Genomic DNA, 24204 nt, shown 5'->3' on the forward strand with positions numbered 1-24204 from the left:
CTGAGCACGCTCTTGCTTTGTGCCCCGCTTCTGAAAGGGCAGCTGCTTTGGGGGATTCGGAGGAAATGTAAAAAAAGATGAATGAAATTTAAGCGAGTTGTTCTGTGGTCGTTGTGAAAAGACTGTTGCTTATCCTTCTTTCCAGGGAGAAGTTCAAAGGGAAACAGGCATGGCGAGCGGCCACAGAACTCCCATAGGCCGTCCTCCTTCGAGAGCAGGAGTAGGGCTGCCAGCAAGGCCGTCCTCTGCAGCAAGGGTTCCATCAGCAGCCAGGATAGGAACAGGGGTATGTGAAAAGAAAAAAAATAAATAAAGTTAACTGGGGTATCATTACTTGTTACTCAGACTTTCATAATTTTTCAGGAGGGATAAACGAAAAGCATAATACTGTAGAATGGTTATAGCAAATGGGGTTGCATCAATCTGGTGCCTGGTCAGTAGTGGGGATCCCCAGCCTCCATTTTAGGGTGAGTTCGCTTTAACGTCTTCATAAATGGATTAGATGTAGGACTAGAAGGTGTTTGGAGCAAGTTTGCTGGTGATACTGACTTGGGAGGAGCTGTTGACTCTGTCAATGACAGAGAGGCCTTGCAGAGAAATTTAGACAAATAAGGGTATCACCAACTGCGTGAAGTTTAATAAGAGCAAGTGCCAGTTTCTGTACCTGGGAAGATGCAACCCTAGCTATAAAGACTGTATGTGTATATACGGATGGAGGGGATGAGACACTGGAAAGTGTCTGAAGAACATATGGGGTCCTGATCATAGCAGGTTGTACACAAGTCAGCACTGTGCCCAGGAAGCCAGGAAGGCCAACTATATCCAGAGACTGCCATTCGGGTGATGGTAGGAACTGTCCCACTCTATCCTGCACTAGTGTCTTCAGTGCCCGCACTCACCTTGAGTACTGTGTCAAGTTTTGGTGCCGCAGTACAAAAAGGATGTGAAAGTTTTAGAGTGTGTCCAGAGAGAAACTGCAAAGATGGTGCTGGGTTTAGAGGACTAGAGGTGTGAGGAGAGGCTGTGGCTCCTCGATTTGTTAAACTCGGGGCAGAGGAGCCTGAGGGGAGGCCTCATGGCAGCTTACGGCTCTTCATAGGAAGCTGCTTTCTGGTGCCAGCAACAGGACTTGAGGGAATGGCTCAGAGCTGTGTCAGGGAAAGGTCTGTTTGGATATCAGGAGGATGCCAGGTACTGGAACAGCTTCCCCAAGACAGTGGTCAAGGCACCAAGCTGACAGAGTTCAGGATGATTCTGGACAGTGCGTACAGACATGTGGTCTGATTTTTGGGTGGTGCTGTGCAGAGTCGGGAGTTGGGACTTGGTGATCATCAGGATGTTTTATGATTGTATGATTCTGTGATATTTTCTCAGGAAGAATTGAAAGATTTTCATTCAGTAAAGAGTTTTTCTTTGTAATTTTGATGGAAAGAGGCCAGTGAGGTCTTGCATCATGAGTTCATCTGGGAAATCAGGATAGTATCAGTGTCATTCACAAGCCACAGTGATTAACTCCTCAAATCAATCTCTGACCTTTCTGCAGCAGATGTTTGACTGAAGCTCTATTTAGCTGAAGAGGCATAGACACTGAAAGATTCTTATATGAAGATTTTAGAGACTAACTCTTAAGTTTGTAATTGCTTTGGTGATTGCATGAAGATAAAAAATTCGTAACTCAGAGTTGGTTTTTTTTGGTGGGATTTTGTTTTGTTTTTCTAGATGCCTCCCAGTACATCAAGACCTGGTTCTCGTGCTGGTTCTTCAATTGCAAGTGGAATCTTGTCACCTCACATTAAAGTGGCAGACCGCCCAGTCACACAGCAGGGACTAAGTGGAATGAAAACTGGAATGAAAGGTATTTTTTTCTGTAGAAAATAGGTATCAAGGTGTCTGAAAAAATTTTAAGGGAGCACTTAAAGGAAAATATTTCATAGGCATACACACCTGTGAAAAATTGTGAACTGATATGACTACAAGGAGGGAGGAGAAGGAGAGGAAAATTAAAGCACACCCTGTCCTTTGATTTTGGCTGTCAGTGTAGACAAAGGCTTTTCAATGCCTGAGCTTGCCTAGGACTTTTGAATCTATTTAAATATAATTTAAAAGGAACAATAGGATAAATTGTATCTTCTTCCAGGGATGCAGAGTAAGATTCTGCAACGTACCTTTGTAAATAAGGTGTTTAACATAGCTGAAAAAGTATTTTGTATCTACACAACATTCTGAAAGGAATTTCTGCTTTCATTTGTTTCAGTGAAGTAAAATCTATTCAAGAACACTGAGAAGATGACAGTTCTCTGTGTGTAAAATCTGCAAATTATTAAATCAGAATGAGTTATTGTATAGTGAAATGTCATTTTATTCTCCTTTGCCAGGTCCTCAGAGACAGATAATGGATAGAACTTATTATCTTGGACTGCTGAGGTATGCCTTAAACTCAAAGTGCAAAAGGTGTAAAGCTCTGTTCCCTCTTTTCCCATCCATTATGCTTAACAGTAGTGTGGGATAACTGGTGTTAACTGATAATAAAATCTGTCCTGTCTGAGACATGAAAGTCATTTTGCTGGTAGTTTGTAGCAGGAGAGGAAAGTTATGCTTGCATCCAAGTAGAACATTTCTTCGACATTTTGTTTGTAGGCTAGCTAAGTTCATTTATTTCCCACAGCATTTGTTACAGAAGCATCAGTGATTTTTGAGCTTCCACCTGTGTCATTTAATGTAATTTAATGGGTCTTCAGTTAGCTTCAGTTGTAAGAGGTAGAATCACACATTTTAGTGTATACTTCTAGCTTGTACTTTTAGGTGGCACTGATAAAAACACATGCTGCTTTGTCAGCAGATTATATTACAGGATTGCATGATCAGCCCTGAAAGGCAGTGTTGGTTTTTTTCATATGGATAATAACCATATTCTGTGAAAGGATGCTATGATTTTTTTGGTGCATTTCAGAATCATTCATGACTGCTTCAACCAGAACAAAAAAATAATGAAAACATTAAATTTCATAGCCAAGTTTTCTAACATTTGCTTATGACTTTATCTGGCAGAGCTGCTTTAATTTTTCTTTATTTATCTAGCTTTTCTTAGAAATAGTTCATTGGAAACATGGTACTGTGTGAGAAAGATAGTTTTTCCACGTCGCATGGAGTAAAATCTTGTTTTTCACTGTTTTAATTGTGTATTTAAATGTAATTTAATTTTATTTTTTGCAGAAGCAAAACCAGTGAACTCACATCAGAAATTAACAAGCTGCAGGAAGAAATAAAAATGTACAAGCAAGAGAAATCTGCTTATTTGTCGTATGAGAGAAGGTGAGCTCTGTGGTAACTAATGTGAAGTTAACTTTCTCAGTCACCAGGCTACTGTGCAGGCTTCAAAGAACCATTAAATTAATCTTTCTTTTTATTATTTCATTTTTATTATGTAACACTTCCTATTTTAAGTTTGGCTTCTTGTTTTGTATTCAGGGCAGAGGCTTTAGCTGGTGAAATCAAAGAGTGGCAAGGTCAGCTAGAAGACTACAACATGGTATGCTACATTCAGCTTTTGACACTGAAAATACACTTAGCCCTTCTTTCCTTTGTTTGCTACTGATTTTTCTTTGCTTCAACTTCTTTTTTCACTGCTGTTTCTCCTTAAAAGTGTAGTGGTTAATAATGATGAGTTTATTCAGTTACCAGAAGAGGAAAAAGTAAAAGCTAAAGAGAACAAAACAAGTTTTAGTATGTGTTAGGATAAGCTGTTGCATATGCAGTTAAGAAATGTGTGCTGTATAATATTTGAGTTTGTACAGCCATATTAAATGAGAATTACTTCTATGAACTGCATGTAATCTGTTCAGATTTAAAATTCAAATGTTTTTCTGTTTGCATTAATAGTTAAATACTGTATTTTCACAAATGCTTTATGATTTTTCTGAATATTTTTTTGTGTGTGTGTGTGTAATTATTGTTGTCTTTTTAATAAATGAGAAATCTTACAAGTTGGAATTCTGTCTATTTTCAGGTTGTGGATCTACTTAACACCAATGCAGACATAGCAGAAGTGATTCGTGAATACAATTTGGTAAGGACTAGGATATTTGCTATATTTAATCAATGAAATGGTATATATTAGATATCTGTGCTTTGAACACATTACATATATAGAAAAGCACAGTACTAATTTACATTGTATACTTTCTTCTCCAGTTTAAATTGGACCGAAATCTTGGCAACATCATGTGCGTGCAGTGAGACAACTGTCCAAAAGTATGGACAGATGATAGTCCTTCTGTGATGATAGTGAATGTGTCTTAAATTTGAGAAGGCTGTGTTCCCAAGTGAAATTGCAAGTGTTACCGACCAAAAAGCACAGAACACTATGCCTGATGAAAGGCAAATTCAGTTGTCTGCACTGCAACTTGAAGCTTCCTAATGCTCTAGAAATTTTAGTTCTCTTCTGTTTTCTGTCTTTTAAATAAGTCCAGTGAAGTCTGTGATGTGGCCAGTGACAGAATCAATCAGCTTTGTTCTTTTTAATTTTCTTAATTTTCCAAGAAAGTGAGACAATTTATACAAGTGCCTTAAAAGCATTAGGCATTTTCCATTTCTTGAGATTACTTTTTCTGTTATTTTGGTAGCTTGAAAAACCACCTATGTTTCTTGGCCAACTTTTTTTTTTTCCACGTTTCATTTAAAAATAAAGTCTCATTGTCTGTGACACAAAGGGAAGAGTGCTCTGTTAGATTTGCATTCTATCTATGGGCTTAAACACTATTTTACTAATGAATGCCATAGTAATAGTTTGCAAATTGGTTTGCTACAGCCTTGATTGCACTTGTTTTTCAAACACAGAGTTGCAGTGGAAGACTGGAATTTCAGAAACTGTTTCTTCAGGCCAGCATGAGAACAAGAGCAGCAGGCCTTTGCTCTTCCTTTCTCTGTTGCATTCTGAGCAGCTTCTTTCTCCATTACAGAAAACCTTGAACTTGTACATACAATATGTTTTCTTCTTATATGTTACATTCAAATATATTTTTTTTCTTTTTTTTCTAGTTAAAAGTTCAGAATGACCGAGATGCTCAAAGTGTGGATAAAATTTTCACAGAAAAACAAGCGTAAGTACACAAAGTGTATGCCTGTCAAATACTGCCAACTCTTTACCTGACAACAATGGAGAAATTACTGAATTCAGGAATTTGTCAGCAGTCTGATCTGTGAAACAAATGATATCCAAACACTTTTCATATCATATACCAGTATCAAGTCAAAGCTGGAGTTTCTGTTTTTAAATTCTTCTGAGTAGCTGCTGTGATAGTAACTTACCTTTCATCCAGAAAAAGATGGATGGCATAGAAGTCTCCTGGTTTGTGGAAACCTACTTATGGCAGATTGAGGATGTTGTGTTGTAGTAGCAGAGGAGAAAAAGTAAGCGTAAGTGGAGACTAGAACAGCAATTCCTGCCTGGTAGGATGTATATAAAGGAGTAAGTATGCAAATATAAATGAATAAGGATTTATGTAAAGGAAGTGAGCTGTTTGCAATAGGAATTTGTAAGTCCTCAGAACAGTATGTGTGGTGATAGGCTGCAAGGTTGAGTTTTAAAATAGCAATTTGGCATTTAATAACTCGTTTTGCAATGTTATTGTGGTTTTCAACAGCTCATAAATATGTCTGATTTATCTCTAAGTACAGTCTAAGTGTTAACAAAGTGTGCAGAGACTTGGTTTGATCAAGAACTAAGGCACAAAGGCGTCAAATAAGTAGCGCTGGTTATCATTTTACTGTATGTAGGCACATTTAAGTTGGCCTACTGATTCAGCGTAAATATTTGTAGACATTTGTTTTGCCTGTTAAACCACTGAGCTATGATGCCGTTGATTTGGGTTCAGACCCCAGTCTGACTGTGTTCTATTTCAGATGTTTAAAAAAGGAGTTTTTTGTCTCTGACTTCTTCATCTTTACAGTGTCAGTAATTATATCAGGCTCACAACCTGCTTTTTAAGGACTTTGTCATCTTAGGCAGTGTACAGTAAGCTCTTTTCCTCCCATAATTTGTAGTGTTTTTTCTAAAACATGGATGATCAGTATTCTTTCATTTTTCAAAATATTTGTTGTGGCACTAACATGTGAACACGACCAAATTTTTAACCTTTATGACTCGTGCAGCAGTACACTGTTACAAATTTTTTGAGATGCAAGGCTGCTTAGGTTCACTTTGTACTGTGTTTAAATAGTGTAATGTGGAAGGCTGAATAGATTGAAAAGTCAGTTCATTGTCCACTGCGTAAGATATTAGCTCTGCTCAGTTACATAAGTATCTATGTATTTGTCCTCAATAAATCCATCTTCCTCAGGTTCAAATGTGTTAGTTTTGTCAAATATTACTATGGGATCCTCATTGTCTATGTCTGATACTGCAGGAAAGGAACTCATGTCTGCTGAGAACTCCTGTTCAAACATCTCAGGGTCGTTTTCTTCCAGACGACGGTGTCTGTAGCTCATCAAATACTGATACCATGTTGGGCATTTTATGGCAGTGAAAATCAGGAGTGTAGTGCTTAGGACAAACCCTAGCACTCCCACGAGGAAGGTCCAGCTTTTGCCGAGAACTGGAAGTTCTTTTCAAACAGACAGAAGAAAAAAAAATAGTTATCTTTATGTGTAATAGCTGAAAGAACTCTAGTATGAATTTCTTAATAGTTAGATTGAGAACACATAAAAGGTGATAGGGGGATAACTGAGTTATAATAAAACCTGAAAATTCACTTGTTCTAATGCTTTGATGAAAGAATAACTGTAGTAGGAATGTAAAATGAATGAATATGAATTATGAAGAAAATAAATATGAATTACGAAACAGCAAATAAAACAGATTGCAAGCAGTGAAGAGAAACAACAGTGTATTACCTGCATGTGTTCCGTTGTTTCCAGTGATGTTTGAAGTCAGAGCTGTTAGAAAGACTGTGCTTTGATGCTTAATGGCATAGGTGGAAGGTATAGTGGTTTCTTCAGAAAGTTTTTCAGTTTCGCAGTCAACTAGTTGAATAGTTGCAGTCTTGATAGAGACCTTTTGCTTTATGTTTGGGAATGTACACGTAGTGTTGTTTTCATTTTCTGTGAATAGGAGCAATAGAGATAGTTTGTAAATACTGTTAGCTAACTGGCATTAAGATCTTAAAAAATCAGTGATAACTAAAACACAGAGAAGTTGATGGTGAATTTTATTAAGATCAGGAAAAAACTAAGGTAAGACTGTTTGAGGCAAACAGGTGTGAAATGCTGCTCTTATGAGAACTTACCCATTGTGACTTTAGAAGCAGTTAGCCACATTTGTAAATCAAGGAGGCTGCAGGAGCAGTTCCATGGGTTTCCATCTAAGGTAATTGTAGTCAATTTAAAAGATGGTTTTATATGAAAAGATTCCAAAAGGTTATTCTGCAGATTCAAAACTCTTAGATTTTTTAGAGAAGAAAATACATCTGAATCTAATTGAGTAATCCTGTTATGGGAAAGATTCAGCACTATCAGTTGATATAATCCTGCAAATGCTGCTTGATGAACTGTATTAATATAATTGTTGCTGATATCCAGAATTACAAGTTTTGTCAAATTGCAGAAACTGTTATTCTGCAGTACAGTAATCATGTTTTCATTCAAATGAAGCTTAGTGAGGTTAGGAAGCTTTATAAGAATGTTTTTGTCATTGTGTTTTAAAGTAATTTTATTATTTTTGAGATTTAGTTCAGTAACATTTTGCAACAAATCAGTGGGGATGCTAGAGAGGTTCTTTCCAGACTCATCACAAATGACCTGTTGAAAAAAGATAGTATCAACAATTAAAATACAATAGAGATGTCCAGTGAAGATGTTCCAGTGATAACTGTTAATGGGAATAGAAGAATACTTTTTAATGGCTGCCATTTGCAAGAAAAGTTCTACTGGTCTACATGCTGTTTTGTTAATGTTTCCATAACGTTCTTATAGATTAATGATACAGGGAAATGAGCTGTGTTAGTGTGTAAGGATCTGATGGTCAGGACACTTAGTTCTTAAATTTTGATAGAGTTGCAAGGCTTATGTGTTATCGTTCTAAATAGAACTGATCTGGCATACCATTTTGGAGTTCATAGGGCTATTTTGAAATTCTGATGTGAGGACTGATAGTGTAGAAAAGGATTCCTTACCACATCGTCAAGAAACCACCAAGCAAAGGCGACACAGAGAAAGTGGATTCAAGTCTAAGAATTAACTAAAATTACCTTTTTCTAATGTATCATTTTATTTTAGAACAGCAATGCTTACTACTGAAAACATCTTTGGAACAGGCTTTCAACCATCTTTAGCACATAATTTTATTATATGTATAGCATTTAAATTAATTTTGATTTTTCGCTGCTGAAGCTTAGCATTGCTGTACTCTTTTCAGGTTTGAGAATGTTTATACCTTGAAACATTTTTCTCCTCTGAACAAAAGTAGATTTCCTAACGCATCGCTGCAGCTTACTGCAGTTACTAATGCATTACTGCAGCTTTGTTGGCAGGGTACTTGCACTGGATTTAAATGAGATTCTGATTACTAGGAAGAGATTGTTTATGTTGTTTCTCCTTCTAGTCTATGTTCAAATTGTTACTGCTGAGACCAGAGTGTATCTAGTTCGCTTTATTAAAAACAAATTAGATTAAGGGTCTGTTCTGTACTGTGTATATCCTTTGGGAGTTCTTTTTTCAAATATTTTGGAAAAATAGTGTTTGAAATAATATCTTATAATATCTTAAAGAATATTAGAAGGAGTACTTTTAAATATCTTACACACATTTGATCCTGACTTAGGCAAGTTTTGGCACAATCTTGCTTACACTTGAGCAGTCATTGGTCTTGTCCTGTTGTGATTTAGGCCTGTCCCAAAGTGGCAGAGAGAGATTTGACCAATATATACATGTTTTAGTGTTGCTCCACCACTTAATATGATTTCCAGGAGCTAATTCCTATTTCACAGCAAACTTGGATGACTTACACATAACTTACAGTTTGAGAAGTAATGTTGCAGTCAGCAGTGACTTGATTCCAAAGCAGCATTCCAGCCCAGATTATGAGCCAGGACATTTTCATCTTCAGAGTCTGGTAAAAAACAACGCTTTTCAATATTGAGATCAGAATCATGGAATCATGCAGTGGCTTGGGTTGGAATCCAGGATCATTGGGTTCCAATCCCCTGCCAAAGGCAGGGTTGCCAACTGCTAAATTGAGTCCTGGATCAGGTTGCCCAAGGCCTCATCTAACCTGACCCTGAACACCTCCACGGATGGGACATCCACAACCTCTCTGGGCAGCCTGTGCCAGCACCTCACCACCCGCTCGGTGAAGATATCAGTGTAGTAGTAGTTTAACATATGAATAAGTAACTCAGTACATTTTGATTTACAAAGGTACTGTAAAATGTAAAATTAAGAGTAAAAACATGTTATCAGCTGTAATGCATTGAGCTTTCCCTGGATTGGGGCAGATCTAAAATCCAGTGGGCAGTACCAGCAGACAGAAAATGGTTTCATCTGAACGTTAATAGACAACAGATCCACAAATGGAATAGGCTGATGTATACTTATTAATATCCCTTTAAAGCAGTTATGGGTGCTGGAGGACTACAATAGGAATCGACTGAAGAAAGTATTCAGGCTTTCATGCCCTCATGCCCAATTTCTTTTGTTTCCTCTGATTGAGGCAGAATGCTGTATTTGGTTTATTTGGACAGATAGCTCATATATTCTTATATGAATTCATAGTTTTTTTGTGAATTTTTAATGATTAGATCTTTTAATCTCTTTATTATCCATAGTATAATATATGACATAAGTAGTGTCCTTTCGTTTTATGAAGGCATAGTTGTTGCTAAGGAAGCATGCTTCATTCTCTTGTGCTGGAGTTTTTGTATAGATTTGTTCCATATTTTTTGAGAGTCAGGAATATTTTTGATAAATATTCTCTGCAGTGTTAACTTCTCTCAGAAAATGTATAACATATCCATTTTCTTGTTTTACCTGGCCATAACTTGCAAGATCTACTAAGCAGGAGTGTTAAATCTTGACTTTTACAAGTTAAAGTGATCCACGTTTATGCAAGATTTGAAGTAGAATTTTAGAATAAGAAGATTTATAGATAAGAATAGATTATCCCTTTTGTGATGTTTTTAGTCTTTGGTGTGTATGGAGTCTCATGGAGAAAAGGTAATAGACTGAGTGAAACCTCAGTATCTCCTTCCTCCATTTCAATCTTCTAGATTAAAGAAGATAAAAAACAAGAATTGAGATATTTGCTTAAAGTGCTTCTTGCGGAGTTTTCACTGAATTTTGCAGGGTCCGATCTACTTAAGGAAGCTCAGTTGCACAAATAAGGAAGAATAGTAAATGTAGGCAGCCATAAAAAGAAAAAAGAAATATATCAATCCTTGAAAAGAGTGCCACAAAGCCTTTGATAAGTTGGGAGTAGATGAAGTCACAGGCCAATTGGTCACATCTGATTGCTTTTGTGGGTTTGTGTCTCTGAGGAGTAGCTTCGTTCACTTACCTGAATCATTGTGTACACTTCTTTGACTTCCTCAAAAGAGGAATGCATACTACTCTGAACCACTGTATATTTTTGCTCTTATTGGAAGTTTGCATCGAACACAAAAAGACACAGTAAGTGGCAGGGATGAGGGGTACTAGTAACAGCAGTGGTAGAATGTTGCTGTGTTAGGAACTGTTGTAGTCAAAGGCTGTCTTGAATACTTTTTGGAGGCAACTTGTGTATTACTAGTGGAAAACATGCGGGGGTTTTTGAAAACTCCCCATATCAACTGCATTTAAGTTGAAACTTAATGGCACACTTGGACTTCAGAGATACCTCTTCAAAGATGCTCAGAAACAGAGCAGACATTAACCATGTAATCTAGAAATACGATTAATAGCATTATCATATCAGATTTAAAAAAAAAAAAAAATGCTGTCATTAATAGAGTGGGGAAAAAATATTGGATATTATTTTAACAGTTACTCAGTTTGTAAGTTAATATCAAGTTAACAATGAAAATTAATTTAAATGTTTTTCATAAGTTCAAGGAAAGAGTTAACGTATCTGAGTAACCGGGATGGCATTAACAGGAAAAATCATTTTTCTGTCAAAAAATTCACTGCAAGTATGTCCAAGTCAAAACGCAGTTCCCATTCTTTAATATCTCTTTGAAAACTTGGAGTTTTTCTTACAAAGTTGATTTCCTGCATTTATACGGGGGAACAGTTGTAAGCAACCGAAGAACAAGGAAGGATCTATGATTTTAATTGCAGCGTAGCTTTTCAGTAAAACCAGAATTGCTGCTTAAGGGAGTTATTTTGGAAAGAAACTGAGCCTAGTAATACATAGACAGAACCCTGACATGTCCTTGTTACTTCAACTCCAAAATGTTTTATTCAGAAGATTTCCTTGGAGGATTCTGTGCAACTTGTACCATTCAGGGGTAATGTAACTCCTGTTGCTTTTGTTACATATGTAAAGAAAACTGCAGATCTGGGAGGCAATGAGGTCTGTATAATCAGGCACTCTGCTTTTTAGAAGTGAATCAGGCTGTACTCCAGCTTTTTACTGAAGCACAATTAACAACTTCGTACATACAAGGTTCGTAGCAGTTCCTGAACTTTTAATGTATGTCAAGATATATTTGTTTCCAGTCTAGCAGAAAAGCTTTAAAAGAGAACCTTTGCCTACATTTTGAAAAAGATGTGCCAAGTGTCTTACCTTTCTGTTGCTTCTTGGAGCACCATATACCCACACAGACTTCTCACTGCACTGACAAGAAATAGTATCATGTAACAGCACTTTGTTTTTTTTCAACCTTTGTACCTAATGAATAAGCAAGCCATGTAAAAAAATAAGGAAACTGGAATATCTTAGCAAAACATTGACTAGGTTGAGTAATTTTGTATAATCATCTTCAATTTAATTGGTTCTGCAGCCAATAGGATAGCCTGATGGTAGTATGCTCAAGTGTCAAGTTCCAGATCATATAGGAAGCACTGAGTTAGAATGCCACTGGATATTTACAAGCAAGGTGGATTATTGTCGATTAAAGAAATGTTGGAGATGGATAAAAGTTTGGACTTTTTTAATGTGATTTGTCAGGACATTAAGAATTTTTTGAAAGATTCGCATACTGAGGTAAAGAGCTGTGCTTAAATAGTTGCTTAAGTCTTTGTTAAGTTCTTGTGGTTTAGAAGCATCAAAGAAAAGAAAAAAAAAAAAACAACAACCTATGGAGTGTTATAGATCAAGTTCAGTATTTATAAAAATTACAAGCATTTAAGGACATGGGCTGTAAGGCAGGAAGAAATCCCTAAGAAGAAAAGGAAGATACTTGTTCTGATCAGAAACCATGTTTATATGCATATTTATAAAGACATTATCGTGATACACAAACATTGTGTCCTGTAATTTTTTCTCCTAATGGTGCTCATTCTGCAGGCTTCATTTTACCCAGTGTAGAGCTTGAAACTGGAAAAGGATTTGCCTTCCTCTCATTCTCCATTCTCAACTATGTAGATGAGTAGAAACCTTTTTACTTCAGTAGCTCTCTATTGTGTTGATGCCTCGATTTTTTTACTTAGTATCTCAAATGTTTTGTGACTTCCAAGCCTCAATCCTATTTCAGTTGTGCTCCCTTGAATAATGAATCCTTTGGGACAACCATTGCTAATATTTTTATTGCCTCTTAAAAAAGCACTGAGCTTTAACTTTCTTTCAGAACACAACTACCAGAGACAATGCATAACAGCAAAGTCAATCGTTTCTGGTCTCATAGAGATATTGAGGTATCTAGCCCAGAGTCCCTGTCATTAAGAACTAGAGACTTATTAGAGGTAAAGGTACTACTCTGTAATGTGTCTTCTCCTACTTTTTACATCAGTGGGGTTGGAAAAATAGTAGTAGAAAGAGACTTCTAAAAGTCACAAATGTGTGCTATTCTTACAGCACAGAAAAGTTAATTCAAGCTGTGGAAGAAGATATCGAACGTGAAAAAGTTGCAGCAGATGACATAATAAAGGACATGACTGAGGAAAATCAAGTTAAGTATATGGAGATGAAGGCTGCAAATGAAAAGGTGTCCCAGGTTTGTTTATTTCTTAGTATTTAACCTAAAAAGTTTCTTACCCTGGCTCCGCTCATTGTAGGTACAGTTTAAATATTCAAGTAAAAACTGAGTAATACAATAACAAACTTGCCAGTATATTCATGAATTGTAGGGGTGCCTGAAAAATACATAGAAAACATATATGTCACATTTTAGAATTTCTTAGAAACAAATCGTGTTCATCATTTTCTTTTTAAATTTGGAGACCAGCATGCAGATTTTAAGTCTTCTGTAGTGTTTAGGTGCTCAACCACATGTGAAAAGTGAGCAAAAGGTGAAAAGCAATCACACTGATTTTACATGCACTAAAGCGAAATTTTCTCATCCTGTGCACAAAAATAAATCTGACTGGTTTTTTTTTTTTTTGCTCCTTGTTCTGTGTCTGGATGTATGACAGCAGTAAACTGTGTCCTCTAAAATTTTTACTGTTTCACTGGTTCTAATGTTAACAAAAGCAGTAAGATCTCTAGGATTGGAATAACCTCACTGAACTTCAGGCATGCAGTCTTAGAAGGTTCCCTTATGAAGCCTGTATGGGGAGTAACATCTTTGAAGGCCAGTGCTTCCCAGCTATCTCTAGATGAGCTGAATCGTTAGTCAGGACCTACCTGTTTCTTCACTGTGAATAAGCTGTGGTGGCTTGTTCAGGTTTTAAAATCTGACTTTTTTTGGTTATTACCCAACAGCAAGGAAGAGTTACAAGAGTTAATTTCAGAAAAAAAGCTTCTCCAATTAAGTGAATATTATATGTAAGCTAGTTGGAGAAGCAGAGTTTATCCAAAGAAGATGATGTTTCACAGCATCTTCTGGATACTAGACTGCAGAATGAAAATTAATTTAATCAAGTGGTAATTTTAATCTAAATATTGGTGTTTTTTTTTCCTGTTTAGGAATTGTTTGCTCAGCAGCAGGAATTGGATGCATTAAGCATAAAGGAGGTGTCTCTGAGAGCTGTATGTATGATAAAAACAAGCCTGAGTACCAATGTTTGCAGAATTCCAGTGTAAAAAAATAATACCTTCCTCCTTAGATTTCCATTTGCTGTAGGATTATGCCTTAGAAGTGGATATCAAAGCTGCCTCTCTATTTTCCACCAATCATTTATAATCAGTTGTGGGTTAACATGTTTCTTCTAGATCTCAAATACAAAATTTGGGTGGCAGTAATGAGGTTTCCAAGTGTTAGTCATTTAGTTGTCAAATGTTTTGTGTGACTTCTGGCTGATTTGCAGTTATCCTCTGAAGATAAGTGTGAAATTACCATTCACATTCTTAAGGATTTGTGAGATTTAATTTTTCAACATGATTTCAGGATGTGGGAGAATGATTTTCTTCTTTCACAATTGTGCTTCAAGTAAATGACATTTGAGTATGAAATTTAAAGTAGTATGTGCTAAAATTTTTTTTATCCCACATAAACAACTTTTTTTCATACGCTGTTAAAATACTAAGCAAAAAGTTTCTCACATTAGCTTCCTTACATATAGAAAAGGATCTGTAAGCTGAAACATACAGTCGTGTCTGTCTTCCATAAGTATCATTTTTGGATACCTGCAAACATTTTTCAGGTCCTTTGGAATGATCTACGTGGTTTGTGTTCCCTTAGAAATTATAAAATAGCAGTAAGCCTACTCAGAATGTTGGCCTGGGGATGAACCCTCAGAGCAAGAAATGCTGACTGGTATATTCCACTCAAAAAAATGCAATGTTGATTCTAGATTATAGAGTACATTCTTTATACTACTTCTGTACTATTTGTAACAGTCAAGCTTCACTTTCTATATAGAGACAATGAGCAGTGCTGTTCAATTAGAGCATAATTTCTACAATGTTCTTTTGCAGTCTGGAAGTTGCTAGTAGATGCTTTGTTTTTCATAACAGGAAATAGCACACTCCCAGGTGAAACTGGAGGCAGTGCAGCTGTGTGAAAAGCTCAGTGAGCTTGAAGAACATCGGAATCAAATGATTGCTGAGGACAAGAACATGGAATCTCCACAGGAGGAAAGGGAGAGATTACTAAAGCAGGCAAGAAAATAAAATCATATGATTTAGTGGAATCTCTGAGTGGAGATCATATGATTTAGTGGAATCTCAATCAGTGTATTAAGGAATGAGAATATTTGAACACACTTCTCTTTGAGTATTGTCGTTATTTGCTCTTTAACTAGCACAAACCATGTGATTATATACATGAAGGGATGAAGAGATGTTTCAGGTTAGGCTAAAACAAAATTAGCACAGTCAACTTTTCATCTGGTCGACTTTTTCCAGTTCATCGTTTCTTTTGTTATGATGAAAGCTGATCCTATCGAACCATACTATAGCATAACTCCAGACAGTATCATTTTGAGATGGCTTACAGATGTACTGGTCAAAGAAAAGTTTGTTACTTTACAAGGAACTTCACTGCGTTTATATAGCCTTTCATGGGTTGTTATATTGAACGTTACTAATGAGTATATCACATAGTTAAGAGAGTATTCAGAAAGCGAAGGAGCACTTGGAAGAAATCAAGCATAGATTATTCCTGTTTTATTCAGTGAAGAGCTGTTGCTGAATAATTTTTGCAAGTTTTCATAGGCCGAATCTATTCTCTGCTGTAATGAATAACGAAATAATTTTATAGATTTTTCCTTTCTTCATCTGTAGATTTTACTTCATCTTCCAAAGTTGTACTTTTTTGCAGGTTAAAGAAGAAAATCAAGAAATAGCAAGCATGGAAAGACAGTGAGTAATCCCATTTTTTTGTTGCTGTACATTTCATTTAGCGCCTAATGAGAAATAATTGAATCCATCACATATTCATCACATGCTGCAACCTCTACATGTCTTAACCTTCCCCAGGGAGCAGTATATATTCTGCTTCAGCTAAATAATTTTTGTAGTGATCAACGGTTTAGGTCTGCATAGAATATTTTTTATCATTACAGACATGCCTTAAGAACAGTAAGTTCTTAATAAAACTGATGTAAACTTCTTTAAGGTTGTAAAACACATTCATCCCTAAAGAGTTATCCATTGTAGACACTCTTATTTTTTTGTTATGCTCTCTTAAGACTTCAGAGTTACAAAGTTGTTTACACAGATTTCAATTCTGAGGAGTAACCGGGCATTGCTTCTTGGTTTTTGGATACTACATCTTTCTGATGGTTTGCCATAAGCTCTGGTTGATAGTTTTTTGTCATTTTGAGCCTTATGTTTTTTTTTTTATTCACAGAAAATTTGACATGATACTTTAACTGTCCTAGAAACAATTTAAAATTCTTCTAAGCGGTATTACTGATTTTAATCATTGGTTAATTTTTAATACATTGACAGCTTTTGATTGGTTAATAAGTTATTTAACAGAATTATTCATAATATATACTAACAGAGAATTGTATGTGGGAACTTACAGAAAAATGTTTGAGGTAAATTTCTTTCTCGTTTTGACTGATTATCTCATACAGTGTTTAATTTGGCAATTTCTTAGAAGATTTTAGTGATCACATTGATGATTTTTACATTTTAAAAGGTAATTTTGTTGTAGTTTGCTAATTACATTGCATCTCACATCAGTTGCATCTCTTGCAAAACTGGCCAGCAGAGGGGCCAGTTGAGTAAGAGAAAAGCTACTGATGACTCACAAAAAAGATTTCAATTAAAAAGAGTAGTAGTTCTGACACCGAATGTAGACTAGCCACATTACATATACCTTTTATAATAATAGTAATTCTAATATTGCTTTGCCTTTGTGAAGCTATGTTTTGCTGGTTTGATTCTAATACTTCTCTCTATCTTAAAAAAAAAAATGTAATTTACAAAGTGGTTTTAACTTTGGATTTCGTTATCTGCTTATTAGGCTGGCAGAAGTAAGAAAGAAAACAAACCATTTTAAAAAGGTTATTCAACAACTTGACATGGATTTGGACAAGCATCAAGGTAGGATCACTTCACAGTGATGTTAGGTGACACAGACCTACATCTGGAAAATATACCATGTCATGACATACATACTTGAAACTTCTGTGCTCATGCGCACATTCATTGTTCACCATCAGAACATGGGCTGGTGTCTAGAGCTGCAGACTTCTCTTTCAGAGAAGCTGAAAAATGAGAAGCTGAGAAAGCAAGAAATGACAACATGATGATAGGAGCATTCATCAAGTTTGATTGGTAAAACCATCGAATTGATAGTAGTACAGCTGTCTGGCTTTCTGTCCAATTTTTTATCAGTGAACGTGGAACTGAGAAGGTTTGAACTGATGCTAATGTGCAAAGCAGCCAGAACTCAGCTATTCTTTTATCTGACATCTCACGCTGATGTCAGCAGGGAGAGCTTGTGAGTTGCCTGAAAACTGTGTTAGCTTCGAAGCTTATCTGCAGCAAGCAACTGCTGTAGTGTAGCAGCCTATGTTAGATCTGGATTTGTACTAGCACTGAAAGTTATAGTTGTTAAAGAAATTGCTTAGACTTTAAACAGCTGTGGAAGATGCTCTATAAAATGGAAATTCCATAGGAAACCTAATTATAGACAATTCTGTTTATATAGATGTTACAAAAACATGTGCATATATTTTGAAGAACATTCTGACAAATTCTTTAGCCTCTATAGAACTGATAAATTAATGTGTTTGGGAATTTTTTTACTTTATGCATTTTCATTAGCAATCATTGTGAATTTTAACAATGAATTTCTTCTAAGTGAGTAAGTATTTCTACAATTGAGTGTAAACAAGTGTTGGATATGTCTACCATCTTTTGCTTACAAAGTATTTCATAGTTTTCCAGATATTTCATTATTTTTTGTAAATAATTTATAGAGTGTATTATTAACATTTCTATTTCCACATTCTATTTTACAATCCTGCTCTTATGTTTTCTTTTTTTTCTCCCTTCTCTTGTGCAACTCTCTTTGGTTTTGTTTTTATTTCTTTGGAGAAGTGCAGAAGGTTAGAATTGAATTATTTTTCACAATTTATAGTAAGATTCACATATTGTGAGTTATTCATTACTAATCTGTACTTCCTTCACCTTTCCAGAAAAAAAAAATTCTGTTGGAAAGCAGGTTTTAAAGCACATGTAGGAGAAAGCACTTGCTCTCCATCAACATCTTAAGTAACAGTTGGGATATGAAGAAGAAAGCTACCTTGTCATCTTACTTGAAAGAATTTTTTGAGTAACAGTTTGTCAGTATATTGTTGGAGAAATAAGTCTGTCTTTCTAAAAATAACAGATGTGCTTAAAAAGTAATGTAGAAAGGGTCATTCAGCTGAAGGCACTGCAGCCCATACATTTCATTCAGGCCTGCATGTGAGGACAAGAAAAGGCTTAGCTTTACTGCTGGCTTCTGAAACAGGTGATTTTCTGCTAATAAAAGCCCAAATAGCAAGTGAAGATCTAAGCTAGGTGAACTTAGGACAGAGGAATGTTGGTATCACCCCAATGGGGCTGAACGTCTCCAGATCGGGCTCCATGAAAGGAATGGTGTTTTAGTGGGCATGGTGCTGATGGGTTGATGGTTGGACCTTCTGATGTTAGATAACGATTCTGTAGTACTTTGATTCTCAGTTTAAAGCACACCAGTTGCAACCTGCAAGTAGCTGCAGCTTTTATATACTTCAGTGTAATAGATAAGGGATAGTCCAATGTCTTGTATGTCTATGAAAGGGGCAGTATGTTTGAGTGGGAAAGCATTTGTTTTCAGACAGCATTTGGCTGTCCTAATGTTTGAGACTGCTCCTGACATGTTCATACTACACAGTCTGGCTGTGCTGACGTTGTGCTAGTAATCATATCATGGAATGGCCAGGATTGAAAAGGACCACAATGCTCATCTAGTTCCAGCCCCCTGCTAAGTGCAGGGTCACCAACCAGCAGACCAGGCTGCCCAGAGCCACATCCAGCCTGGCCTTGAATGCCTCCAGGGATGGGGCATCCACAACCTTCTTGGGCAACCTGTTCCAGTGCCTCACCACCCTCTGTGTGAAAAACTTCCTCCTAATATCTAACTTGAACTTCCCCTGTCTCAGTTTAAAACCATTCCTCTATGTCCTTTTGCTATCCACCCTTGTAAACAGCCATTCTCCCTCCTGTTTATACGCTGTTTATATGTAATGAGTTGTATTCTTCTGGTTTTTATCTTTTGTTTTAAACTTTGTTTCAGCAGAAGGATTGTTTGCCTATAGCAAATTTATGGAAATTTATAACATGTAACTCAATTGTGTATAGTGAATGGTGTGCATGGCAACAAAAAGAATAACCAATGCATTCATAAGTTGGTAGCAGAACTAATAATTCTTTTATGCATTAAGGCACTTCAGATTCTCTCTTGTCTTCTTCTTTGTCCTTGAAATTCCTGACCTCCCTCTTCCCCCCAGATCAATTTCTGGCTCAGTATTTAAATTGCATATTTCAAAACGCGGGTCTTCCATTTTATTAGTATTCTTTACAGCATCACAGAACTGTAGGGGTTGGAAGGGGACGCTGGAGATCAATCCAAGCCCTCTGCTAAAGTACATTCCTGCAGGAGGTTGACCAGGAGAGTGTCCAGGTGTATCTTGAATATTTCCAGAGAAGGAAACTGTGCAACCTCTTTGGTCAGCCTGTTCCAGTGCTCTGTCACTCTGTCGGTAAAGAAATTCATCCTCGTGTTTGTATGCAACTTGCTGTATTCCAGTTTTTGCCTATTGCCCCTTGTCCTGTTGTACACCACTGAAAAGAGCCTGGCCCCATCTACTTGACTCCTGCACTTCAGATATTTATGAGCAGTGATGAGATCCCCTCTTAGTCTTCTCCAGCTCAGGAGTACCACACCTCAAGTCAATTGCTAGACTGAAAAAATGGACTGAATTTTCTGTTGTATTGTATTCTTTGCGCCTAATGGACAGTGAAGATCTGTTGGAAAAGATCTTTTAAACATAACTGTAGAAAAATTTCTGTGCATTTTATTCTCCTATCCCATTGCTTGTAGAGTTTCCCTGCTTATTTTTCCCTGAGGTTGTCACACTGTAGCTTAAAGGCTACATGTCCTAAAGAAAGTCCATTTTAATACAAGACAGTGTCAGTGAAATGGCCAATATGTTAAACAAAGCTGCAAAAAGTTTAACAAGTCATGGTACCCAAGGACAGGAAAGCACATTTTTCTATTATTGAAATTCACCTTACTTCAGAAAAACCCTGCCACCTTCCTCTTTCAAGCCAAGTACCTATCCTACTCTTATTTATCAAAAATTCTCATTTCCAAAAGATTTTTAAAACTGCATAGAGACTGGTTTATTAAGCTAATTCTCTTTTTTAATATTAATGTATGTATTTTTAACCACTTGATGTGACAATACTAAATGACATCGAATGAATTTTCTATTTTTACATATTATGATTTTTTTTTTTTTTAATTGACATTTTTTCCTACCTAAAGGGATCCAGGACTGAGATGATAAAACATTAATTCGATGTTAATCTCTTGTAGGTGAGGAAAACTGGAAATATAAGGAGCTGAAGAAGAAAGAAGAAAGCATGGACAGTAAGTTACCTAATATACATCAGATAGGCGTAGTTCCATTAAAATACAGGCTTTATTGTATTGTTAACAATAAAACTAGAGCTGAAGAAAAGCTATCTCCTGGTCTTTGCATAGAAGCTTGTAGTCTGTCTCAGGACAAGGTAATTGATATCTTAAGGCTTGCAACACGTTCACAAATACTCAGAGCATCTTTCAAAGCTTTTCATCAAACATCATAGGAACACATTACAGCTGTCTTGTCAGATTCATGTGCACGCTTACAAGAGTGACCATAGAAGACTGAGAAGTAGAAAAAGGACAGTCAACAACAAGAAAATGATGATGCCAGATGGATAGTAGACTCATGTCTTTATCAGAGTTTGTTATTTAGTCCAAGCAAGTGGAGACAGTAAAGTTGCCTGTTACCTTTAGTAGCTTGCCTATTTTGGTTGCTTTCAGAAAAATGAAGACCAGCAAGTGCTGGACTGGACATTCAAAAAAGTATCAAAAGTGATAGTGATGAAAGTCCTGTCCTCTGGAATGGAAACCCTCAGCTTAAACCTAATGGTGACATGATATCATTAGGCAAATATGTGTACAGGGAGAAAAATGGCTGTTTTTCATTCCAACCCCTTGACAAGTTTCAAAGACTGTACCACCTGCTTTTTTTAGTAGAGTGCTAATATCAAAGTAGCCTGTCATGTGCATCATATCAATTTAATATAAAGCTTCAAGAGAGAACTACAAGGTCTTATGATGTATCCCTGTAAATAGCGGCCTTCTTTATCATCTTTGTTGATATGTAGATTTTCTTGAAACTTTTGAAGAGGTGAAGAATCAGGAACTGGAGCGAAAGGCCCAAATAGAAGCCAGTATTATTGCACTCCTGGAGCACTCAAGTAGGGTAAGTGCATTTCCCTCTTCCTGTCTGAAATAGGTGTTTAGAAACATGGAACAGTAGAATGAATGGGTAAAGCAAGGTGATGTTTTTAGTATTTTTTTCCCAGTAAGTATCTACATAATAATCTCTTACAATGACCAAACAAGACAAACTACCACATAGAGTTGTACTACAAATATGTATTTAATTTCTCTTTATTTCTGGGAAACAACTTTTGAATATTTGTGACCAGAAAAACAAGTGCATATGTAAGTACTGTATGTGCTGTAATGAATGTTATTCTATTCATTATAAACTTCTCAGACTAGAACTGCTGCAGTATTTTGTTTATCTAAAGTCTATGAATATATTAAGTTCAGATATGCTTTGTCACCACTAACCAGTAAAACTGGTAGTATTCCTGTTGTCCCTCTGATGTATTTAATTATGTCTGATATACCCTGCTATGTAATATTTTGTGTAAGTACTTTGAAAAATGCTCCCCCTTACCATCTGCCTTTCTTTGCATTTTCAAAACACTTTTCCTGTTAACATTTTTGGTTCCTGTAGATTTTTGTTGTTGTTACAGAAATATTTCAGCTGAGTAATACTTTGCATCAACACTTTAATTCTCTTGTTTCAGTTTAGTACACTGTAAGGAATATGTCAGGCTGTAACACATGCTTTAGAATAGATTGACATGGCAACACATGTATTCTTAAAACTAGAAAGATAAACTTTTGTATAATCTTCATTGATCTGGCACTACGTCTTTTACTGAAAACTGACCGAATGAAAATTCATTACATTTAAATCATTCCACCGTTTCAGTCTCTGTAGTAGAAAGGCCAATTAATAGACAGAGGAGGCTTTCAATTGCCCAATTAACATTTGTAGATTCAAAGATAAAGTGTATTCTTCTTGTTGGTAATGCACACAGAATGTGAACCACATGAAACAAATTTCATCTGTTACCAATCAAGAGTTGAAGATTATGCAGGAAGATCTCACTTTCAAATCAACTGAAATGCAGAAGTCACAGAACACTGCTAAGTATCTGATTACAGGTGAGATCAGTAATGGATTTTCAAATTCATTCCTTTAAAAACTAAAAATGACCTAAGTTGTTATATTAATAATTGTAAGATCAGTGATCTATAAATCTTGAGAAACACTGTAATTTAAACTCATGTGAGTAACAAGTTATTTATATTTCTCAAAAGTATTTTGTTTATTCTTGTCTATAAATTATCAGCTTGTTTGCTCAAGTGTATTTTAAACATTTTAATGTATATGTATAAAGTTCTGTAAGCTAGAAGTCTGATTTTATTTTCACCTTGAAGTAACTTTCTTCACAATCTTATATTCACAATCAAATATTTGTAAATGTAGTTCTTAGTAGCACTTAGACACAGACTGTGGTTTTCTAACAGGGTCTGTCCCAGGGGAGAATTAACAATGACAACAATGGTGAATACCACAAATTCACATTCTCAGGCTTTGATTTTGCTAGGTGAATATTGATTTTTTACTTCATTTTGGAAATACTCAAACACTTAAATTTTAGGAATTTGCAGGACCGTGCTTGTAGTTTCAAAAAGCAGACGGTGCTTTTCTTTAATATCTGCATCAGGTATCTATTTAGCTCTTTATTAATACAGTTTAGAGTGGAATTGTTCTCGTAATTCTAAGCCTCTGCCGATATCATTATTGGTTCAGCAAGCTTTTCCTTATTTGTTTGGCTGAAAGGAAGGGGAGGGAATGAAGAACCATAAATCATTTTGTTAGAAGGCTATTACATGCTGTACTTGTTAGAAATTTTCAAAATGGGAGCCTGTGCTGTTACTGCTAAGCAGATATTTGTAAATTTGTTACACAAAAAATATTACATAAATTGATTATTCTGTTGTCCATTTGTACATTTAGCATTCACTTGCCTGCAAATATGCACTTTGTGGCTCTAGCTTAGTTTTAAAAACCGATCCAGACATCACAGCTTCTAATATCATTTTCTTTCACGTGAGCAGCAATTCTTATATTTTACAGTATAAGGAAACACAAGCAGTGTAGAAGAAATGGAAGAACATGGTTCATTCTATGTGAGGGGAGCAAAGAAGGCTACAGTATACAATTTTCAGCAGATAATTTAAACTTACAAGTAAAGTTCTGAATGCAAGCAGTCACAGATGCTATAATAAGCAACTTCAGATTCTGTAAAAAATATAGTGACTGTTCAGTTTGCATAGCTTCAGTTCTTATTAGCCCCTGAGTTATAGGTTATAGCACAGTCATCTTCAGGATTATTTTGTTGTTATTAAAACCTGGATTTTTGTGCCATAGCAAATATATAAAAGGTGCATCAGCAGAGTAATTAAAAAAAAAAAAAAAAAGCAAGAAAGGAAACCATGAAGAGTAAACAAAAGTGCTGATGGCATAGTTTCCCAAAATCATTTCCCTGGGTCACCATAGTTTGGTCTCAGGGTTTGCTTCTGTGTACACACAGCCTGCAAGATGCTGCAACTGCATGGCGTATCAGAAGGAACTGGGCTGCATCCTCTTCCTGTCACTTCCCTGAGAGAAGTTTTGAGGTTTTTTAAGTTTGGTGTTTTGTTTTGTTTTCACTGAGGCTGCTGCTAGATAAGAATAAAATTTGCCCTCTCCACTTTCTTGCCTTTCCTCAAAAACTGTGAGTGGGCCAGT

At 36.1% G+C, this 24204-nt stretch overlaps 2 protein-coding genes across 2 annotated transcripts in view; one reads left to right on the top strand and one right to left on the bottom strand.

Annotated features, from left to right (window-relative positions):
- Positions 1-169: 169 nt before the first annotated feature.
- Positions 170-24204, top strand: part of IFT74 (intraflagellar transport 74) — a gene marked incomplete at both ends in the record, with an annotated part of 31149 nt that continues 7114 nt past the window's right edge. The window contains 15 exons of the mRNA XM_079548928.1: positions 170-286; positions 1720-1855; positions 2376-2424; positions 3214-3312; positions 3469-3529; positions 4007-4066; positions 5038-5099; positions 12983-13121; positions 14033-14095; positions 15023-15166; positions 15828-15868; positions 16983-17062; positions 20592-20645; positions 21431-21528; positions 22445-22571. Coding sequence (XP_079405054.1) covers positions 170-286; positions 1720-1855; positions 2376-2424; positions 3214-3312; positions 3469-3529; positions 4007-4066; positions 5038-5099; positions 12983-13121; positions 14033-14095; positions 15023-15166; positions 15828-15868; positions 16983-17062; positions 20592-20645; positions 21431-21528; positions 22445-22571 — 1330 coding nt within the window. The remainder of the gene's footprint in view (positions 287-1719; positions 1856-2375; positions 2425-3213; positions 3313-3468; positions 3530-4006; positions 4067-5037; positions 5100-12982; positions 13122-14032; positions 14096-15022; positions 15167-15827; positions 15869-16982; positions 17063-20591; positions 20646-21430; positions 21529-22444; positions 22572-24204) is intronic.
- LRRC19 (leucine rich repeat containing 19) lies at positions 6277-11821 on the bottom strand (the record flags this gene model as incomplete). The annotated part of the gene is made up of 5 exons (XM_079548929.1): positions 11753-11821; positions 9011-9103; positions 7284-7794; positions 6892-7098; positions 6277-6602 (listed from the first exon to the last, which is right to left on the bottom strand). Exons 2-5 carry the CDS (start codon positions 9092-9094, stop codon positions 6277-6279), a joined length of 1128 nt encoding a protein of 375 aa, XP_079405055.1. The 5' UTR covers positions 9095-9103; positions 11753-11821.

This window comes from Tetrao urogallus (assembly GCF_951394365.1).
Source record: "Tetrao urogallus genome assembly, chromosome: Z".
Lineage (NCBI taxonomy): Eukaryota > Metazoa > Chordata > Aves > Galliformes > Phasianidae > Tetrao > Tetrao urogallus.